This window comes from Thunnus maccoyii, chromosome 8 (assembly GCF_910596095.1).
Source record: "Thunnus maccoyii chromosome 8, fThuMac1.1, whole genome shotgun sequence".
NCBI lineage: Eukaryota > Metazoa > Chordata > Actinopteri > Scombriformes > Scombridae > Thunnus > Thunnus maccoyii.
Genome location: NC_056540.1, coordinates 22,844,699 through 22,867,763, shown reverse-complemented (window position 1 = coordinate 22,867,763; position 23,065 = coordinate 22,844,699). Strand labels below are relative to the sequence as shown.

The 23,065-nt window shown below is 40.3% G+C and overlaps 1 protein-coding gene across 7 annotated transcripts in view; it reads left to right on the top strand.

The window, feature by feature from the left end:
* The window catches only part of enox2 (ecto-NOX disulfide-thiol exchanger 2), a 188,332-nt gene that overhangs the window by 151,220 nt on the left and 14,047 nt on the right, over positions 1-23,065 (top strand). For all 7 annotated transcript variants that reach the window (XM_042418472.1, XM_042418470.1, XM_042418465.1 and 4 more), the window contains 6 exons: positions 6,807-7,013; positions 9,632-9,865; positions 11,319-11,531; positions 15,134-15,240; positions 19,919-20,033; positions 22,588-22,775. In XM_042418472.1, coding sequence (XP_042274406.1) covers positions 6,807-7,013; positions 9,632-9,865; positions 11,319-11,531; positions 15,134-15,240; positions 19,919-20,033; positions 22,588-22,775 — 1,064 coding nt within the window. The remainder of the gene's footprint in view (positions 1-6,806; positions 7,014-9,631; positions 9,866-11,318; positions 11,532-15,133; positions 15,241-19,918; positions 20,034-22,587; positions 22,776-23,065) is intronic.

Sequence of the window (23,065 nt, the reverse complement as noted above, 5' to 3'; positions counted from 1 at the left end):
CTAGACAAGGTTTATGGTTTGTCTGCTGTTTAACAGGCAGGTAGGAGGCCCAGTTATCTGTGAGTGTAGCTTGCCATAAGTAAACAGTCTGAACTCAGCAGAGTTTTCTCTGATGGAGCTGAAAGTTCAGTTTTCATGTGGTTTGTGATCCCGGTGTTAATCACCAACACTGTGAGAGGACATGAGTTTAAACCTCCACACCAGCAGATGTTGCAGATAGAAAGAATTCAGACTGGAACAAAGTTATTTTTCTGCTTCTAAACAGTGAGATCGATAAGTCAGAGTTTACACTGAACCTGGGTACAAATAGTTTGTCTATTTGTCTCAAATTAGTTATTTATGGTCTTAAAGTTTGAGATTTTGAGCATTTCAAATGGTGATCAGTAAGTGTGTGCTCGTAAATCATCCTGTAAACCTGTCAAAAACTCTGCTGGAGAAATACAAGTCTGTAAAATGTAGCAATTATTTGTAGTTGTAGTCGGCAACTATTTATCAGTTAATCGTTCAAGTTATTTTCCAAGCAAAAATCCCTAAAGTTTGCAGATTCTAGCTTCTCCAGTTTGTCTGATGCTTTTTTCTGTTTTTATATCATAAACAGATTACTTGAGTTTTGCACTGTTGGTCAGACAAAATAAAACATTCAAACACATCATTTTAGACTCTTAGAAAAGTGAGATGGACATATTTAGCTGATTTCTGTCACTGCACAGACTGAACAACTAATAATTCAATCAAGAATATAATCCTAATCTGATTAGAGCTGGGACAAAAGATTATCATCATTGATTAATCTGACAATTAATCATCTGTAAAATGTCAGAAAACTGTCCTGATCTGATTGTTTTGTCTGACTGACAGAAAGAAAGAAAGAAAGAACCCAAAATATATAATTTATGATGATTTAAAACAACAGAAAAGCAGTAAATTGTCAGATTTGGGAACCTGAATCTATCAATACATACTTAATAAATGATTTATATGGTTAAGTAACCCCAGTGCTTCAGCCCTGCTTCTTTTGTCCTTTGCCAATCACATGCCTGATTGAGGGTTATGATTTGTGAGTAGTGACTGAAAGACTGAGATCAAGAATGCAAGCAGTTTTTTTTTTTTTGGGCTGGTGTCTGGGTTCATGTTAATGGGATGAAAAGCTGGGATGTCCTGAAGGACTCTTTTACATTGAAAAGAGGCAGTCAAGGTGGATCAGTTATCTGCTCAGAATGTGCCCTGGATGCCTCCCTGTGAAGGTATTCTAGGCACGTCTAACTGGAAGGAGACTCTGAGGCAGATTCTGAAAATGCTTTAGGGATTATGTATCCCACCTAGACATGAAAATGACTCGGGATCCTCCTCAAGGAGCTGGAGGACATGGCTGGAGTGAAGGGCATCTGGGATATGTCTGGGGACCTCTGCAGCCACCGTAACCTGGACCTGCAGAAAGCTGCAGAAAATGGACAGATGGAAAGAATGCCTTGTTAAGCTTTTTGCATGGAGGAATAAAACCTACATAAACATTTAATCTGTTTATCAAATAAGCACTGCTATCTGCTAAATTCTATTATGATTATCATTAATTATTTTCAGATTTTATGAAATCAGCTGTTAGGCAGGTTACTAGTTATATCAACTTCTTAAGCAGCCTTTCACATCACAAAAGATGTAAAATATGGCTGGAAGTGAGTTTTATTGTTGAGAAAATTATCTTTTTAGCATCTCTTGCACAAAGGCTGCATTGCCTCACAGTATGACAGGGCCGGCGAGGGAATGGGAGGGGAACACTGACTACATTTACATGTGCAAAATATTCTGGTTTTTGCCCTTATTTCGAAAAAGACAGCATTCCTAATAAGCTGTTTACATGGCTAATAAAAATGAATATTCCACTAATATTCCCGTTTACATGCAGAGGGTTTTCAGGGTTTCTCTCTGCTTCAGTGGGAACAGGAATCACAAGATCTCCGCAGGCAGGGAAGTAAACCAGCGAGGTGAAAAACATTAGTGAGCTGCTGCCTGATATATATAAGTGATATTGATATGACTGATATTGTAAATTTATAGTTACAGGCACATCCAGTACCTAGGTTGTCCCATGATGTTTACTACACTGCTGAGTGTTTTTGGTGCATCACACCGAGTCATCACCGTCAGTCCATGGCTACATGTCAGGATAATAACCAATCCCCTCCGTCCCCGTTGTGGAGAATGTCCGCTCCGTTTTTCCAGCACGCCCTGAACAGCTCTCCACTCTCCTCTCATTCCTCTCCTCTGTCTGCCTTCCTGCTCCAGCATATGTCATTTTGCCTGTGCAGGGGTGCGTTACACAACCAGCCCATCATGCATCTCTATCCCAGCCTTGCAAATTGTTGGCCAGTTGGTTTGTTTACAACACACAAAGCTGACCATAAACGGGCAAGAGGCCGAGTGCTGTGGTAAAAACTGTGGTAAAAACTTCAATTTAGATGCATATTCTGAATGCTGAAGCATATCCCACATGTCTTAATTGGGAAATGCTACACTCAGAATAAGGCCTAACTCAGAATATCCAAATAGAACATGCTGTTTACATGACCCATATCAAATTCGGAATATTGTCATATTTGGAATAATAATGGAATATTAGTGTGCATGTAAATGTAGTCACTGATGATAGAGGCATATCATTATTTCATGGTGCAAACTAGATGGAGCCTACATAAAACTGTAATGGCATATGAAAAATGTTCACAAATTCCTCTGTGTGGAAATGTAGTATTACTGAAAATGACTGTAATATCAATGATACAACAGTCTACTACATGGTAGATGTATTAAGAATGCAGATGATACACAGTCTGGAGAGTTATACACTGTGAAGAACAAAGGGAAACAAAGTGTTGATAATACCTGCATTCAAGCTTTTAGCTAATATCACAGGGAAAGTGTTGGATCTATGCAACAAGGTTGCATATGGTGTCCATCACAAGCAGTCATTACCCTCTAGCTGCACACACTCAACCTGACACCACGTGCAGCATCCGCTCTGACTGACCTTTTAGCTGAGCAGCAACAACCCTGCGGCCCTCCCCCAGCTCCCGAGCGCTCTCCCACTTCCTCCATCTCCTCAGTGTGAATAACCTTACCGTCAGTGTACATCCTCATCAAGCTCTTTTCTTGTCGCTTCCTTCTCTCTTTTCTGCAGTCAAACCTTCCCCATTCAGTCTTGACCCCTCTTCCACCCACTCTCCCGCCATTTTCTCCCACTCATCTATTAGTGCTGAAGCGTAATAGTACCTTTTTTTTTAATAGTTTGTAAATACTTTGGAACAGTGGTCTCTCTTTGATAGTCAGGTGGAGTATTTTCAGTAAAATTGTCCCTCCGTAGATAAATGTACTCATGCAGAAAGCAGTCTCTAAGACAGGGGGGTCCTGGTGTGTGAGTGTACTGATAATGTCAGTTTTTACATGTGATAAATCTCCATGTGCGCAGGTTCATGCATGACATGAGTGCACTAAATGTGTTTACTTGATTGTGTCTAAATGTAGTTTATCTTCTGAGTAACAGTCCTTCAAGGGTTGAAGCCTCCTCCCTTTAGCAGCCCTCAGACCATAAAAATGAGTTTAGCCAGTCAAGGTGATGGATGGTGATGACCTGTGTAGCAGACCAGTGGGTGGCCACACACAGCAGTCCTGTCAGACAGGGCTGGACTGAGAATCAGCAGGCGTATTTACTTTGCAGCAGCCTCCGTTTATAGTGATGTCTCAAAATAAAAGCACATCAACCAGCTTATTAGTTATAATGTCTCAAAATACATTATGCTAATTTCCCAAGATCCAAAACATACCCTCACTGAGTGTCCAGAAAAAAGAAAAACTATAATGCAATCCAATCTGTTCAGTCCTGAAATAAATATTAGTGTTGAAAAACCTATAGCTTTTAGCTGTTGTCCACACTGTCAGATTCAACTGTGGTATTTTTTGAGGCTGTAGTTTGTAACTATTATATTTTCAGGTGTTTCTAATATTTATATATGTTAATAAGTTGGACAAGTTATTAGAATCACCATATAGTCTTTATAATGCAGTTTTTGAACTCTGCATTCTCTCCCTCATGTTTATTTCTCTGTTTTTTTTCTACTCTGGACCCGGCATCCACACTCTCCTTCTCTCTCTCCTCAGGTTTTCCGTCTGCATTTTAAAATAATCAACCTTGAAGTTTCTTTCTCAATTACTCAGAGAGACACAGGCATCGGGTTAGAATTGAACAAAAAAATTTGTTTTTAAGTTCTGTCTGCCAGCAGCATGCTCACACATATCCTGCAAAAGCTGCCCTCCATCCTCTCTCTGTGCTTCTCTGCCTCAGGTTCACCTGCTTGATTAATTTGCATAAAAATGCAATCAGTGGGAAGATTCACAAATACAGTAATATATTGTGTGATATCATGTATTTATTGTAATTCAATCAGGAAATCATGAATAGTTCATCTGGATCTTGTATATAGCACATTTGCATAAAATGTCCCTAACAGTGGGATTCGGTAGCACAGCAGGTAGCGGAGAGGATCACAAAATTATCTCACTCCTGCAAACTCCTGTTAGCGAATTACAAGTTATCTGATTGCAGCCAAAGTAACAAAATACCGCAAACTTTCTATGACAATTTAAAAACTTTTTTAGTTACAACATAAAACATTTGACTTCTGCTGCAATGCTCCCTTTTTCTGTCCTCACTGCTCTCCCCATCGTCACCATCACCACCATCAGCCACTTGTGGACCGAAAAGGTCATTTAATTTGGAACTCTCTGTCGCACCTGCCAACAAAGGTTTTTCTTGCTATCACAAGCTTTTTCAGCACCACCTTTACTTTTTCTGTCCATCTCATATATATACTCGTATAGTGGTAGTCTGTGTATGTAAGAGAGTGCTGGTTTGCTCTTAGCTGGAAGGTTTTGTTGCAAGTCTTTGCAGTAGAGCCTTACAGTACAAGGAGCTTTGACAGCAGGAGGATTATGAGTTAATGAAATTTTTTTGCCAGAAGGAAACTCTAACTTCGGATTTTTATGTTTTCACTGCTTGATATCTACCTAACTCCTCTTCTTTTTGTACATATTCCAGTTTTTTGCTTTATTTAATATTATATTATTAGAAGGCATCCTTAACAGGTAGCCAAACCACATCAGCTGGCTCCTCTAACGTGAAGGTGCTGCAGCTCAATACCAAGATCTTCCCAAATAACTGAGCTCCTTGTTTTATAATGTAGAATGAGACCAGACACTCTACTGAGAAGCCTGTGACTAAAGGTGAGGGTTGGAATTAAAATGAAGCAGATAATTTAGAGTTTTTGTTTATCGCTTTGTTCAGGACCACAGTCTGATGCAAAGTACGCACCAAACCAATACTTAGTCTTCAAATCTGTCACACTTGAATAAGACTCCACAATAATTCAATTCCTCCACTTGGAGTTGATCAACCAGACCCTCATTGTACTCTTCAGGTATCCAACCAAGGCCAATCCCAGTTCTTCTCAGAGTATCAATGTCTACAGTGGAGTTGTTGATAAGAGTGAATGCGAGGCCTTTGTAGCAGACATCCAGAAATACAGCATCCACAGTGTTCCACTGATTAGCTGGTTCACTCCTCACAGACCACACTAATCACATTCATCATGGATGAGAAGCCTGATCTATTGGAGATTAGATCACTCAACACTCTTCTGTGTTGAATAAGTGATTTCTACAATGCAGGGAGAGGATTTGCAATCACTTTATGGCCAAAAGGATTTCATTTTCATGCATGGAATGGTTTGATATTAACATTTATCTAACAAAAAACGACCTGAACACATTGCTCCAAGTTATTATTATTCATGCATTGAGCTTTATCACTTTTTAGGTCATAAGTGCTATGTTTTAAATATGACTTAATTGAATTTTGCTGCATCAAGTACCAGAATGCGGTTTGTTTTTCAAAGTCTTAAATCGCATTTTATACAGATTTATTCTTCTTTTTAAATCTTTTGTGACCTGGCCCTTTATTCTTCTCAGCCTCAATCTGGAATTTGACCCCAGGCTCCTCTTGTGATTTGACATTTGTGCTTTGTGAATATTATGTATTTGCATTGATTTTCATCTGCTATTATGTTGGGATTGGATGCCTTATCATACAGGCCTATATTTAGGTGACAAAATGGTTTAATTTTGTATTTTTTCCGCAGGTTTTTGGAGTGTGCTGTTTGCATTAAATGTCTTAATGGATCTGTCAGCTCCTGTTTGTACGGGTGTCCTTATGGTGCTTTGGCTTGTAAATGTAAAGCTATTTGCCTATTTTCTATTATCTAGTTTTGTTTACTACTTTGTTTGTTTGATGTCTTGACATACCCAGGCTTTTGTTCTTAATTGAATCTGTGCTATTCAAATATTGGTGTTTAAAGTAAGAATTAAATGAATATAGTATTTTTGGATTGGAGCTACAATTCTGCAGCTGCTTCTTTCCCTCCTCCTTTTCAGATAGCATAACTTTGTTATTATTTAGAGTCTCTTTTATTGACATACAGGCACACATATTTCATTTTGAGTAAAAACAAAAGACAGGAAATCAGAAATTCTCCTCAGGTCTGCGCCAATGATTTCCAGCTACGATTTAATCATAACAGGATGTTCCTGCTATGGGACATATTGTTTTCAGCTTTTCAAAGAGCATAATTCATTCTCTAAATTTAGCTTCACTGGTTGCTTTGGTTATTCATCTATTATTCATCTATCTGTCAGTCCAGCCATAATGTGCTCAACACCTAACTTTATTTCATCTCCTTTGCTCCACTACTTTTGTACAGACCTTCCCCCTCCAGCCACAAGAGAACGCCCTCCAGGGTGTAAGACGGTGTTTGTCGGCGGTCTACCAGAGAATGCGAACGAGCAGCTTATCATGGAGGTCTTCGGACAGTGCGGTGATATCACCGCCATCCGCAAAAGCAAGAAGAACTTTTGCCATATCAGATTTGCTGAGGAGTTCACTGTGGACAAGGCTCTCTTCCTGTCTGGTAAGCTGTTGCAATCATAAAACCTTCAATCATTTTGTAAGTGCTTATGTGTGAAGCGTATTTCGGTTAGTTGAATTGCCACTTAGATGAATGTCAAGCAAGAATACATAGAGGTGAAGAAGCTATTTCCAGCACCCCTGGATCTGAAAGTAACAGTTTCATTTCATGACACACGGTTGGAGAACTTTTACGGCTTGAATGGACATTGAACTCTCTCGGTTAAAATCACCAGTACAAGGTTAACTGAAGAAAAGAAAATATAGGTTCCTCGATAACAAGCTGAAGGTACAAGAATGTGTTTTTAAAAACAGAATAGATACAGAGAAGGTTACTATGACTCACAAGGTGCATTTCAGTAAGAAACTATGACGTGCATGTTTTGTTCAAAGCAGCAACAATAAAGTATTTTGCATTCGCTACAGCTTTCTCCTCTCCATAGCAATACTGGTCGAGACTCATGGGTATTGTATTATTCAGAGCCATCTGTCATACCAAACTTACACAAAAAATATTATTTCTTATAAACAGTGTTGAAATAATTATAACTGGCAGCCATACCAAAGCCTATATGATCATTAAACCATTCAGAAGACTAAAAGAGAATTTTAAAATGGAACGTCACAGCAGGGAAGAAGAATACTTCCAGAAACAGTGACTCCTCTCACTTCACAACTGTTCTGGGTTAACCATTAGAAAAATCAGTTAAGACACCAGACATGGTCGAGGAATGAATTCAACTACAGCCTACTAGAGGCTCACATAACAAATGAAATAAATGACCATTAAGTACAAAAAAGCATAGCTACTAACCATGTAACACCAGCTTATGGTTTCTTATCTTATCTTCATTTTCACAGCAGCCTCTAGAGCCCGGTCGTCTTAAATCTCTCCGTGCAAACTGCAGGCCATATATTCCTACTTTTAAAAACCCATTTAACCCAGCAGCCAATTCAGTAGTATCCTCGGCATTATTAAGTGTGTGTTCATGCATTTGAAAGTATGTGTGTGTGTGTGTGTGTGTGTGTGTGTGTGTGTGTGTGTGTGTGTAAGAATGAGTTTGAATTAGAGATCCTGTGATTTCTTCTGCCTCTATTCTTACAGTGAGATGTGGAGCTGAGGTCCATATATTAGCCAGATGACAGAGCTGTGTAGCTTTCCTATAAATAATATCCCACACACACACACACACATACACACCCTGTTCAAACATAGTCCCCAGCAACGGCACACACTCAGCACACTGAGATCTCCTCATATGAAATATTGAAGTAGTGGTAGATTGGGAGCCTGAAGCAGAGAGACCAGACTGAAGTAGAAACCCCCAAACTCATGCTCATTTCTTTTCCTGTTTGTGCTGGCATCCACCACTGCCCCCCCCTCTCTTGCGATGAGGGGTGTGTTGGGTCACAGTGAATCAAACTGGGCATCATTACGGTGTTTGGCTAGAGCACACACTCACACACATGTACCCAAACACATGCTGAACACACTATGATCATTTCAACCAATTAAATCACAAAATGGGCATGATTTCACTTCAAATCCGCAAACCAGCCATTAGTGAAAATTGAGTAAGGAGGAGTTAGCATAAGAGGGAAGTAGTGTGGAAAAGAGGGGGTAATGAGGGATATTGTGGTCTTTCAGTGCCACTAAAGAGGTAATTGGTCTCCCTTAGTCTCTCTTGTGTATTGACAAAAGAATGCAGGCCTCCTGTCAACAAAACCCTACAGCAACACTTATCATCTGAAATGTAGAAATCCAACAAGCAAAATCAGTAGTGACGAGGTTAAAGAGAGTGACGGTTGATAGTTAGACCTCAATAAAGACCGTGTTCAGTGGTTTGACTCTGTTTTCTGTCTAATGGTCTAAATACAATTTTTGGAAGGTGATGTAAAATGTCTCACTATTGGCTCAGGGAGAAACCCCACAAAGTAATGAGTAATACTCATTTGCGTACCTTTTGTTGTGTCTCTACATGTGTCTCTTGCTCCCTCTTGTCTTTCTTGCTGCTCACTTGAATCAACTTCATGCCCCTGGCCATGTTTTTAATTTGCATTTAAAAGACACATGGTTTTCCCAATTGAAAATGTTTTATTTTTGTTCTTTAATTTTTTGTGAGGCTTTGAGTGAGTGATTATTATATATATTTGCTAAATCACTGAGAAATAAGCAGAGTTGAAGAAACTCACATGTGATTGGGATGTGTGAAGTTGACAGCTGTCAAAAAATTAGATGCACTCAGGCATCCTGGTACAAACCACGTAACCATGACTTTGTCAGTTTGAATCGGTCTTGGATCTGTGCCACGTGTCACCCTCTTCTCTCTTTCCACATACTGCTCTCTACTGTCAAATATCTAATAAAAAGCTAAATGCAGTTTTTTAAAAAAGTCTCAAAAAAATGAGGGGCATTTAAGCACCTGCTGAACACACAACATACTGTGAAAATCTCATCAAACTGTCTGAGCAGACAGATTACCTCATTTTAATTGGCGAGTTCCCTGGTGTCCCATCTGCTTTTCCCCCATCATATTTACTTTTTTTTTTTTTTTTTGGTGCTCCAGCTCCTCACATATCTTTTTGTTTCCATTTTTAATCCCTCCACTGTCGTCTCTCTAGGCTACCGTATCCGTTTGGGCTCCAGCACAGACAAAAAAGACACTGGTCGTCTCCACGTGGACTTCGCCCAGGCCAGAGACGACCTCTATGAGTGGGAGTGTCACCAGCGTATGCTGGCCAGAGAGGAGCGGCACCGGCGCAAGATGGAGGAGGACCGTCTCCGGCCACCCTCGCCTCCTCCCATCGTCCACTACTCGGAGCATGAGTGTAGCCAGCTGGGAGACAAGATCAAAGGTTTGTGGACATGGATGCTGGCAAAGTATAAAGCATGTACTATATAATTTGTGCATGATATAATAACACAAACCAAATGAACAGAGCTGCATAAAAATGTAAAACCTTGAACCATACGGAAACAAATCATTTGTTTAATTAACTTAAGAGCGTTTATATCACAAATTGTCACATCATTTATGAGCAAACAGAAGTGAAAATGGAGAGGTGCTATCATAATTCATGCAAACCACAAACTAAATATTTAGAGTAATGGATCAGTTGTGTGTGGGTGGGTGTGTGTGTGTGTGAGTGTGTGTTTGTGTGCTTGCAGGGCAACCAGGATTTACAGGAATGGTCCTTAACTACAGCTGGTAAAACTGACAGTGCAGTTCTCTGATGTGCTAAGAAATTCATAGAATTTATTTTCAGCAGACGTTACACAAAGGCTGTTGAACATGATATATCGGTTTACTCTCCCCTCAGCACATGCTCCTCTCTCTTATCTTGTCCTTTCTCCTCTACTCTCCTCTTTGCACTCTCTGTTCTTCTCTGCTCATCCTTTCCATTTTCCCTCCTCTGCTCTCCTTTCCCCTCTTCTCCACTTTCCACTGAGTTTCTGGCTGAACAAACTTGTTTCACTAATGAGCAATGACACTTCCAGGTCTCAGTCACAGTTGCCCGATTTATAAAAAAAATGGCTGTGACTTTCTCACACTCCACCATCTGTGCGTCTTTTTCGGTCCTTCCTTCTTGGCCCTGGTGTAAAGAACTCTAACATTGTGCTGTTTTGGCCAAAGATTTGTTTCTGATCACTTTGGGCTGCTGTTATGAAAACACACATCCCGGCTATTTGCTGCAGATTAAGGTTTACTCTTTCCCTGAATCTTCCACCTACAGGGGGAAAAAAAGGGTTCAAACCTTTTCCAATGCCAGTTTTATTCCAGTACTCCAAACCCAGTTCCTCCTTTTGATGACTTGAAGCTCACAGAGGAAATTTTTACCGAGACTGCCTAAAAAGGGTTTCATTCCAGTCTTTTTACCTTTTTTGTCCATATCTGTCAGGTGTCATCGAGGTCCTTGATGTTTCATGTTACCCAGTGTATGACAGTTCAGTTTTTTCTTCCAACAGCCCAGCTGTCTCTTTGTTCACCTGTCCTTTTATTTATGTGTTATTTATTTTTCATCCCTGCTCAGTGTTCTGCTGCTTATATTAACTCTAACTTTACTTTGTCTACTTTTCAACTTGATAAATGAAAACTCTTGCTTTCTACGGTTTTGAATTTACAGCCTTATTTCATTTATATTTATATTATGGCTGAAATGTTTACTTTGGCAAGGTTTATTATTGTTATTAATCCTTTTTCATCTTGCCAGCTGTTGCTTTCAACACCTTAAATGTCATTGGACTGAACATGGAGGATGTTTTTTCCTGTATAGAACCTCACTCTTCCTCCTTTGTCATCTTTGCCAGATGACTGCAAGTTTCCTGACGCAGTGCGTGTGCTCTTGACCTGGTTGGAACGAGGCGAAGTCAATCGCAGGAACGCCAACAACTTCTACTCCATGATCCAGTCCTCCAACAGCCACATCCGCCGACTGATGGCCGAAAAAAGTCAGCATGAGAAGGAGATGGAGGAGGCCAAAGACAAGTTCAAGACTGCTTTGTCTGGCATACTGGCTCAGTGTGAGTCTTACGTTCTGAATCACACACACTACAGACTTGAATGTATAATGGAGTATGTATTGTATATACTGTATAAATTCAGGATCGCTCTCACTGGGAACTCATTTAAGGTTTACTATGAGAATACATTTAGAATAATCCTTGTTGTGCAGTATATGTGCAGGGGGAGAATAAGAATCAGTCAATCCATTCTTGGCCAAGTTTCTGGTTCAGTGTAAGTTTCTATCATAGAGCGATACACACAACATAAACATATTGCAGGTTACACACAACATAAACATACTGTAGGTTACAGGCTTTCACAATTGAAGTCAAAATCCCAGCAAGACTGTTGTGTCTGAAGTGCTGAATGCTGCAAAACAGTAAGTATAATTTTGTTCACAGCCCCTCATGAATGCTCACGTGGTGCACAGAGCATGTCTGCACAGTATTTTAAATACCTAAGCAAGGTGGATATAAAGGTTATTGAGTTTAATAGTCTCTCAGGCTCAATCTTACTTTGTGCTAGTTTGTTGTGGGAAAGATGGCTTAGAGGTAAGTTTTAATGTCTTTGCTAACTGTCTTATTGTTTATATAAGGCCTGACCCCTAAACATTGATGATTCAAATCACGAGTCAAGAAGACCCTAAGTTGAATCATTGCACTTATCTTTTTTTTTTTAGCTGTGTCAATTGTACACAGATCAAGGCAGGATAACAGCATGGCAGGATATGAACTTCTACAAAACAATCTTGTCTCACAATCACAGAACTTCAAAAATAACTAATGGAAATAGAGAAGGGTGATGGAAACTGAGGACAAAGTGACACAGAGCAGAGTGACTCATTTCTGTTCGCTGTCTTGACACTCTCAGCTCTGAGGCAAAAGTCAGCTCGACTACTTTTGAACCAGATGCTGGTACAAATGCCTCTACCGCCGTCCAGTGTGACCAACACTTCGGCTGGCAGCCACGCAGGAGGATTTTATGACTGGGGCGCACACTTTTTACTTCTCTGACTTCTTTCATTACTTCCAACATACAAAAAGATCTATATCTATATATAAACATTAAAAGGGAAGGAAAATACTGGTACCAATGCTATCATTCATGGATGAAGAGAAGGACTGGAGTAGAATATTATTCAGGTTGCCTCCAGATGAAGATAGTAAGCAGCCTCACATGAATACAGTGGAGGCTAAACATATACAGTAAATGCATGCTTAGCTCATTTAAGTTGATGAAAGGCCAAAGGCAATGTATACTGCTCCTGCCCACCTTTGACAGCTTTGACTATGCAGCTGTTGATTTACACCAGTGCCTGCAGCACTTTGTCTCCAGATATCACCACACGCATGTTAAATAGAATGTAAACACACTAGGAACATGAATTGAAAATCCCTGTTTTTTGTTTTGTTTATTGGGTTAATAAATGTAGAAAAGGATAGGTGTATGTGGGTGTGTGTGTGTGTTTGTATAAGCCAGAGAGAAAAACAGAGTTGCTGTCCTTGTATTAGCTGCCCTCCATAATTTCAGCCCACACAAACACATTCCTATTCATGACTTAGCCTTCCTCTTGGTGCATTGCTAGTCATATAAACGATAAGACAGAGAAAGGACTCCTGTGAGAAGGTTTTACACTTGGAAACAACAATCTCTCCATACCAAATAAATACTGCCTGTCCCTCTGTCCACATAGGTCTGTGAGGGGTATATGATGTAATATGTCACCTTAAAGGGCCAATTCATCCAAGTCACAAAAAAATATTCTCACTTAATCATTAGTGGTGCATAACCATGCTGATAGTTTTCTTTTTTTTATTTTATGTGCCCAGTTTTTGAGATATTGGCTTCTCAGTCTTCTGCTGCTGCACTTATACAATGAAAGTGCAGAGAATTTCACTTCTGGTGCTCAAAGCATCAAAAAATTTATTTAAAAACGTCAAAGTATCTTCCAAAAGTATCTTGCCTTCCCAGAAACAATATGTCATCTTTTCGAAGGATAATCCACAGGCGGTACCTTGAACAATTTCTATCTGAACTACTTTATACCAAAGAAATGGTCCCAATCAAAACCAGCAGAATACAAAAATGATTTCACACACACACACACACACACACACACACACACATACAAATACATATATATACGTATACTTACATAAAAGCTCACAGCCCAGAAAGTCTGTCTGTACACTTTTCTCTGTTCTCTGCCTTCACTATCGATCTGCTCCATCAAATTACAGGGAGCTGGGAAGATGCTATTGATCCCTGTACTCTTCTCTCTCACTGCTCTGCAAACACATACACATACACACTTAGCTGGTGGTCTTATTGACTCCCCCCTGTGTACATTTGGACCTCTGGGATACACAGACCACCCATACAGTCCTCCATGACCACCTACATGATAGCAGATAGATAGCTTGGAGGGGAATGACTATATCGATATCTGCAGCTACGATAGAGTCTGTCGCAGACTGTACAGACCCAGAGAAGCTGTCATCATATACATCATATGTAGGGGCAGTGGGTTGTGCTGTCTGGTCCTAATAAGACTCCTTGACCCAAAGAAATCTTGCTCAGCTCAGCTCAACTCAGCCCAGTATTAAGTTTCTACACTTTCATTTTGCAGTTACAGCTGAACTGTTAACTACAGTAATAAGATTTGAAGGTTACTGCTGTTCCTTTAAAATCTGAGAAATTTGCATAGAGAAAGTAAATCAGGAACATTGTATTATTTCAACAAGGTGTCCTTGGGCAAGGTTCTTAACAGCCCACTGCTGTAGTGGAGCTGCACAGTGGTCAACAGTGGCTGACGTGAAGTAGGTTATTTTTGGCAGATGCCAGTTGCTTAGCAAACTTTCCCTCGTTAAACAAATGTTAAACAAGAGTCTAAAGCCACGTTAGTGGCTCTGTGAGGCTGTACTTTGGCACAATGGTGCCTTGAGCTAAATGCTCACATCAGCATGCTCACAATGACAATGTTAACATGCTGATCTTTAGCAGGTATTAGGTAATATTTTGTTCTGATGATGGCATTAGAAAGAAGTCAGGGGTTTACCAAAGTTATTACAATTCATCCTGAGAGGGACATCAATATCTATACCAAATTTTATGACAATCAATCCACTAGCTACCATTTAGCACTACCATTTAATAGTTTTGGAGATTTTTAAGTCTTGACCAAGGTGGTGGATTGACAGACATTTCCGTCCTTACACGATTGTGGCGTGGCTAATTAACATCAAGTCAGATGTAGCAGAGCTGCAGTCTTAAAAGGGGACAAGGCGCATATATGTATAAACCAGTATATCATATATAATTTAAGTATGTTGGAAGAATGTATGATTTATTGAAGTCCTTGCATGTGGGAGCTATCTGACCAACCATCCACAAGATGATGCATTGGCATCAGCAGGTAAATAGATCACAGGCTTGACACGCACACGCACACACACACACACACACACACACACATATATACAGACACACCACACACACACAGTTCTTTACATCCCTAGTTGACTCCACTTTCTCACTCCTCTGCTCCCTCCCACCTGCCCTCTGTCTCTGTCTCTCTGTCTCTGGATGGTCTCTGGTCCTTCCCTGCATCCTGCCACAGTTGAACAGATTGTGTCTGTATTCCAAGCTGCTTCCAAACAAAAGGCATGGGACCATTTCTCCAAAGCTCAGCGCAAGAACCTGGACATGTGGCGCAAACAAACAGAGGTTGGTACTCTCTGATTTTTATTCTGTTGTTCACATGATATATGGAAAATTAGACTTCATCCCATTTTGTTCTATACCTGTCTCCCTCCTTACTCATTGTAAAGTTCTATATGTTTCTATTGATAGTTAGAGCGCTTGCATTAGGGTTACATCATGATACTCAAAGTTCAACAAGAGCAGAAAAAAATAGGTGATATCAGAGATGAACAGAGCAGACTCCATCTGACAGTAAGTACTTTCAATGAAGTCAGGTTACAGGACAGGTGGCTGCTCACTCCAGCCCCTGTAAGATCCAGACACACCTAGGTCCAAACCTCTGCCCCTCCCCCTACCCCCAACCCCCCCTCCCCCTGCTGCCGCCACTGCTCTCCCCCATGAAGGGATACAAGCTGCTGGGTGAGTTTTCCATCTCTAAGGGTGTCCAGAACACAGGTAAATCTGTATAAACCTTCTACCCTGCATTTACAAAAAACAGTCTCCAAATTTATGAGCAGATATTTGAGGAGGAACATCTTGACGCGTAAAACCATATTTATTTTCGACTCTAACATTTTTTTTGTCATCCACTATCTGCTCACCATTTTCTCTCTGCCAAATGGAGCATTAATTAGCATGATGATGGGTTGTATGTAATGGAGGGCTCTGGAGTGTGGTGCAGTCCTGGGTCTAATGGACCATATATGATCATATCTGATTGGTAAGTTTCTTTGAACCTCAGTATGAAAAACAAGTGATTTAAGGTGTAATTTAGAGGCTAATACAGACATGCACGCACATGATAATAACAGATTCTCACACAGCAGAAGCAGCAATCAACTTGTAAAACCTCTTTTTAAAGGTAGGTGTTGCAAAGCAAAATGATCTCTATCGCTCTACTGTTCAGATTTGCTGCAGAATCATGAAAATAGTCAAATAAAATTTAAACTTTTACCATTCTGTAGCAACAACTGTTAGAACTTATCAGACTTACAATAGCTTATGTGGCAGTCTCTTAACACACACTTGATAAGTAAGTAAGACACTGGATGATGCATGTTTACATGCAAATGCCTGAGTACATGCCTGGTTGTCTGATGTCAGAAAAGACCATTTATGTATTGCTGTCTTCCCCTGCTCAGACATTGACGGTCTCTCATGAACCTAGTCACTGGAGAATCACTTTCTCTTATATATATATACTGCACACTGTACCAGGAAGTATTAAACTATTATGTGGATAGCAGTGTGTTTACATCAGGCCTCAGGGATCTGTCCATTCTCTTCTCAGACTGACTGCAGTACACTCCTTATTGGAGTACAGCATGGCCATAGATGCAAGTGAAAGAGACACCTTCAGGCGGTTACTCTGCTGCTAAATATGTCCTCATTCAGAAAATATTGTCAGGAAAAAATCCTTTAAATGAACTCCTGGTTCAAACATTCTTTGTAGTTTTTTTCTTCCAGCTATTTTACACTTCATAATAGCACTGCGACTTTAGACTTTGTCATTCAAAGTGACATCACAGATGCTGTGTGTGTATATATGTATGTGTCTGTATGTGTGTGTCTGTGTCCTGGTGTCTGTGTGTCTCAGAGGAAGCAAACAGCAAACAGATGAAGTCACTGAGACTCAAAGCTCTTGGTTCAGCATTGGCCCAAGTTAAGTCTGAATCTTTCTGCAGCTGTCTGTCTGGGTTTAAATAAATTAATACACAATAGGGAATTAGCCCAAAATCAGAAAACTGATGTGTGTGACAAGAAACAAATTGAGACAAAAATTGCAGGTTTAAAACTGTGTTAAACATTTTTAAACCAGTAGGAGGCCAAAAACAACCTCATAAATCAATCAAAAATAAATATAACCTGTTGGCAAACAGTTGTTTTCTTATACTTGCAGCAGTCACAGAACAACCTGAGCATCCCATCTGAGTCATGTTTCTGGCAAATTAATGAATTTAAGTTCAATATACTGCTCTCTTTTTAGCTTTGGTTTGGTTTCCACGAACTAATGAAGAACATCAGGGGCTCTTGGCTTGCTAGACTTGTTTACTTCAGCTTTCTGTCATTTATTGCAGGGCTGGTAGAGTGCACTCAGCTCGCCTGTACTGGAAACTGCTGGCGTTTGTAATATATGAGGGGGTAATAAGAGTGGTGATGCTCGAACATAGATTCTGTGTGAAGGTCGGAGAAACAAAATAATGGGCTACAAGTGTCAGAAAAGCTGCAGAGTTTGGTGTTAAAGCACAATTGGTAGTTCTTTCACACCACATGGAGTGATTTGATTCAATATCAAAAATATGGCTTAATCCAGGTTTATTTTAACATTGATACACAAGCCTGCCTCAGAGGCTGAAATGTATAGGACTGGCAGCCACTGGCCAGTGTAAAGAGAATAGGTAAGTAAGTGCAGTTGCTCAGGGGTAGTTTATCATCAAAAAGGCAGCCTGTTTCACACTGTCATATTGTATATTCAGTATGATTCTCTGGCCTGGAGGTGAAATATGGAGGAACGAGCCACGGTGTTGACTAGCTGCAGCTCCCAGGCAGAATCAGACAACAGCTGCCTCACTCTATCAATGTTTTTATGTGGTGTGTGTGTGTGTGTGTGTGTGTGTGTGTGTGTGTGTGTGTGTGTGTGTTTGTGCAGTGGATATGTGTGCGCACAGTGTGCTCCATACACACCAGATGGTTGTGTGTCTGCATGTGCTTGTGTGTGTAGAGTACCTGTTTGACCTCTGTCGTGGGCTCAGGCTGATAACGTCAGCTGACAGATGGTTGTAAGTTTATTTACTCTTAGGCAGCTTCTTTTTTTTTTTGTTGCTCCATTTACTTTTTTAGGAGTATTTTTCAGTCTATTTGTGTGAATATTTTATTGATAAAGCACTCATGTATCTTTCTCTCAGAATTGTTTATACATACAGTTTGTACTTGTGTGTCCCAATACCTACTCATGTTTGAATTGTAGAGTGAGTGTTATCCTTGTGTGTATAGTTGTGTTTGGCATAAATCAAGGGGAGAAATAGGCTTCAGCAAGGCTCTGATAAGTTATTTAAGGTTACTAAAGGTGAGTAAAGTGATATTTTCTATGTAGATCTACCGTTATATAGTAAAATCTCACATCTAATCATTTTAACAAGGAAATGAACTTCATTGCATAAAGCAACTTAAATAACTAAATAACTATAAATGAGCCAGTTTGACGTTGCAGGTGAGATATGCATCTTTTAAAGACTATTGGTTTATTACCTCTCAGTATTTGATGAGTTTTGATTTGTCTGCTGAATCGTACTGTATAGCCTCTTCTAAGATGGGATAAAGGTTTAACACTAGAGGATATCTGGTAATCAATTTAATGATAAACATTTTATTATATAAGGTGACTTATTGTAGGGCTCCATTTCATTCACTTTTTGAGCATTCGTGACGGAGCAATAATTCATTATTATTGCTTGTCTCTTCATAAAATTCTAGTGTGATAAAATGTTCAAACTTCTATTCAGGCATCAGCCTGTCAGAGCATGAGGTCTTAAATACTTGAACATATAAAGTATTTTGAAAAAGAGAATAGGATTTTGCTCTGATAAAACAATCAGTGTATCCTTTTTTTTTCCCTTTCACTTCTCAAACCTCTATGAGCCTCCCATGTTGATGTGCATGTCTGACCCTGACATCAATGTCCATGGTCTACTTGCGTTGCTGGACATTGTTCTGTGACCTTCAACCCTCTGAGTGGAAAAGGGGTGTCCATTTATGTCTTTCATGCACAGTTTGCTGTGCTCTTCATTCTCTTGCTCCATTAGCATTAGACCTTTTGTTTTTCAAGGAGACACTGTGTACTACCATAATGTACTTCATATTCTCAACGGTAAACACAAGCTGAATGGTGTTTGAAAGCCCATGCAACCACAGATTCTCATTGGCATTATGTCTGTTTCTGGTCCAAGCATGCGTGGACTGTCCATTGTGTATAAATGTATCGCAAGGATTTTGTTTGTTTGTCCCTCAGCATAGACCTGAACGATATGATCTCTTTTACAGCCAATCCAATTCAGTCGGTTAACCTTCACCTTTAAACCATTTTGAAACCTGCTTCTTGCTACTGGTCTCAGGACAGATGTAGTCATTAGTGAGACTGTTTGTGAGGATGAAATGAAACGGAAACAATTGGTGATTTAGAGTTACTGCTAGTGTTTCTAGATGTGAGCTCAATTAGAATAAAACAGGGATGTAAAAAAAAAACAACAACAGACATGCACCGAGACATGTGTTGTCGTTCTTGATCATAATCTTATGAAGTTACAGTATGTGATGTTTTGACAGTGGCTGTGGTTGTCATTGCTGTATACTTATCATGTATTGTAGCTGCATGAATATGCTGTTTTTTCTAAGTTAAAAAAAGTTAAAAAAAAGAACATTTAAGTACAAAACTGGGGTCTGGCTATATTTTTGCTACCATCTGCCCTTTTGCTGTGCCTGAGGAGGAATTGAGCCCCAGCTCTGAGATCATCCTTCTCATCTTTATTCATCTACACTCCTTCGTTCTCTGCTGATCTGTTATTAGTATTCATTAGTATTCATTACAACTAATGCTTTATATTAACAAAGAGGTGCCACACTGATGATCCTACTCCTACTAGTTCAGCACCTCCGAAAAGTCTTTGCAGTTTTGACTCTCCACTCTTTTCCTTGTGTTTTCCAGGAGATTAGAAACATGCACAATGAGCAGCTGATGGGCATCAGGCGAGAGGAGGAGATGGAGATGTCTGATGATGACATGGAGGATACCCCTGACAGCAAGGACTCTGAGGACTCCGGTATGCATATGCATGCTCATACTCACAGTACAACACTTCTGTCAACATGACAGGCCCATACACTGATCAAGATCTCCAGAGGATGAACACAGTCAACGTTAAGTCACTGAGAGAGACAGCTGTGTTTGACTGAAATGACAGTAATCATCCCTCAAGCATCTGACAACCATGTGACAACTCCACATGAATAAAAAAACATTTAGAGTATATTAAGATGCTGACATAACGCACGCTTTACTGGGTTGATTTTGAACATAACTGTCGAATAACATCCACCTGAGTCCACTCTAGTGAATGTACACAGCTCCATAAGAGTGTGTGTATATGAATCTGTTCACACCTGCCAGCTGCCAGCTCATTTCAGATTGGGGTACCACTGAAGTGCCATAATCTTCTGGTTTTTGCTCGAAGGAGTCTGTTTGTGTTTGCCGAAGCAAGAAAAAGTAACGGCTCAGCTAATCTGTTAATCCCCAATTATAATAACCCCTAAGTCGTCAGTAGTCACCAGGGCAACATGCTATAACAGTTACCACCACATGTAAGGTCATCTCTCATCATACGTCACGTGCCTCCCCGCTTGTTGTTATGCTCTCTTCATGTACTCTTTCTTCTTGCCTTTTAATCATTTTGATCTCTGCCATTTGCTAATATGACAGCTTCTGTAATCAGCATGCAAATGTATGTAAATGCAGTCGTCAGCTCAGCCCCTTCTCTTTTGCAACCTTGTTATTTAGCGATCAGTAATTAGCATTGCTGTCAAAGACCTGTCACTTCACTCGATGCTGCAGGATTGGCTGAGGTGACAGGTGTTAATGTGACACTTCTTGGTATTTGTGTTAACAGGCTGACTGTTACAGCCCCTTTACTCACTAACCTTTAAGCAAAGGGGCATGTTGAGATGTCAGATAGCCCTGCTGAAAACACCTGTGTTATGACTGGAGCCTCTTAAAAAACGAATCAATGTTTTGCGCCTGACTCATGTACAGAATAGAAAGCAAACTGCTTGTGTGCGTAACTGTATGCCTGGTAAGTGTATGTGTGTGTGTATGTATGTGCACGCACACTCATGGATATCTGCAGGTCGATAGCGCTGCCGGTTATGTAACAGAAGGGGAATTGCTCAGAATCTGGCCAAGCGGTTGACATCCCCTCACACCAAGTTGATGAGGCTCTCAGATCAATACTCTGCTCACCTCAAACCTTCATTTTGCTGGGAGAAAAGTACACACAAACACAGTGTGCTCACACACATAGACAAGCACCCAGCAAGAGTTCATTAACGCTGCCAATGGTTGTCCATGATAGACTGCAGGCAGCACTCATGAACACCCATACAAAAACCTAACCAGACACGCATTCATGCACACACGCACACACACACAGGATGGGGCTTATCTCCCCAGTCCAGTCAGTGTATTGCACTTTCCCAAAGAGCTTTCCCTCAAGGCCCACAGGAGGAGAGTAGAGCTGATAATACTGGACATCTCCAGCGCTGAGCAGGTCTCATATAATAACTCCCACTGTCTCCTCTCTTTGCTCAATAGGTCAGGTCAAATGTCCAGTAGAGAGCTATTGGACAAAATGCTCTGGGATTATCACATCTTAAAGTAATCTACTGTGTTTGATCATGGGTTGTGGAGTGAATATTGAATTGACAATGTCCCCATTGTTTGACATGATTGTATCTTGAAATTTTGGGCCCTTTTGTTCTGGATGTTTTTTAGGCCCTGAAAGCCTTTTTTTTTTTCAAACGGCTTACTAGTAAAAGTGAGGGAAACACATGAATACACAATTTTCTGCCAAAGTTTGTGTTTGTGTTTTTGTCAGTGCTCCTCTCGCTTGTTTGAAGTCGGCGAGGCTCAGATAGAAAGGGGTGGTGTTGCATACTTCAGTGCACAGAATATAGCAACATTTAAATCAAAATGTGTTGACAGTTGTGGCATTTTTTTTCTTATGTTGCCAGGCTACTGTCAATCAAGCCTGATCAAACCACATGCACATCATCCTGATGAAGTAGATTAGATTAATTTCCGAGTGATTAACTCTTAATTAATACTACCTAAGGATATTTTTTTGATATTTAATATTACATTGATATACAGTATGTCAGATTTGAAACTCAGGGAGTTAATGCTACAAGACATATTTCTGAAACGCTCCGTCCTGTAGGATCAGGCAGAGACATTTTTACCAGCAGACGTCTATCAGGAGAACACGTCCCATTCTGTATTTTAAGATGCTTGAAATTTGCTAAAGTAAAACTGAGCTCTTCTCTTTCACCATTATTCTTGGAACTTACTGCGTTACTGCTCACCCCTAACAGTTCGTCTGTGCTCTCACTCAAGTGACTGAGGAGCAATTCAATAACTGTGTAACACACATACAAGCTTCAATATTTAGTTTCCTTCAAATAGATACTGTCCACAAAAGAGCTAGGTCAGGGATAACCTGAGAACAGAGGTGCAAACTGAATAAGTGAGATGACCCGGTGATAATCCATAATAACCTCAGTATTCCACACTGTTCTCTGTATGTTATGTATATGAATCTGTAGGTGTTTCCCAAGCAGAGGCCTTAAAGGAGGAGAATGACTCCCTGCGCTGCCAGCTGGACGCCTACAGGAACGAGGTGGAGCTGCTCAAACAAGAACAGGGCAAGAACCAACCGATCAGGAGCGAGGAGGACAACACACACTCTCAGCAGCTCAGCTTCCTACAGCAGGCTCTGCAAGGCATGCAGAAGGTAGCACTTGTGTATGCACACACACACACACACACACACGTACTCAGAGAGAGAGAGTTTTAGAGACACTTTTTCCAATTGTCTGTCCAAAAATAAGTTTAATCTCCTCCTCCTCCTTCGTTACTGTTCTCCACCAGGTTCTTTTTAAGAACAATGTCACTCAGGTTACCCTATTGAATTTTCCATGCAAGATGAAAAAGTCAGCTGTCATTTATTCATAATCCAGCACTTAAAAAGAAAACCAAGTGCTGTCTGGGAACAAGTAGAAAAGTACAGCTGTCTGGAGCAGC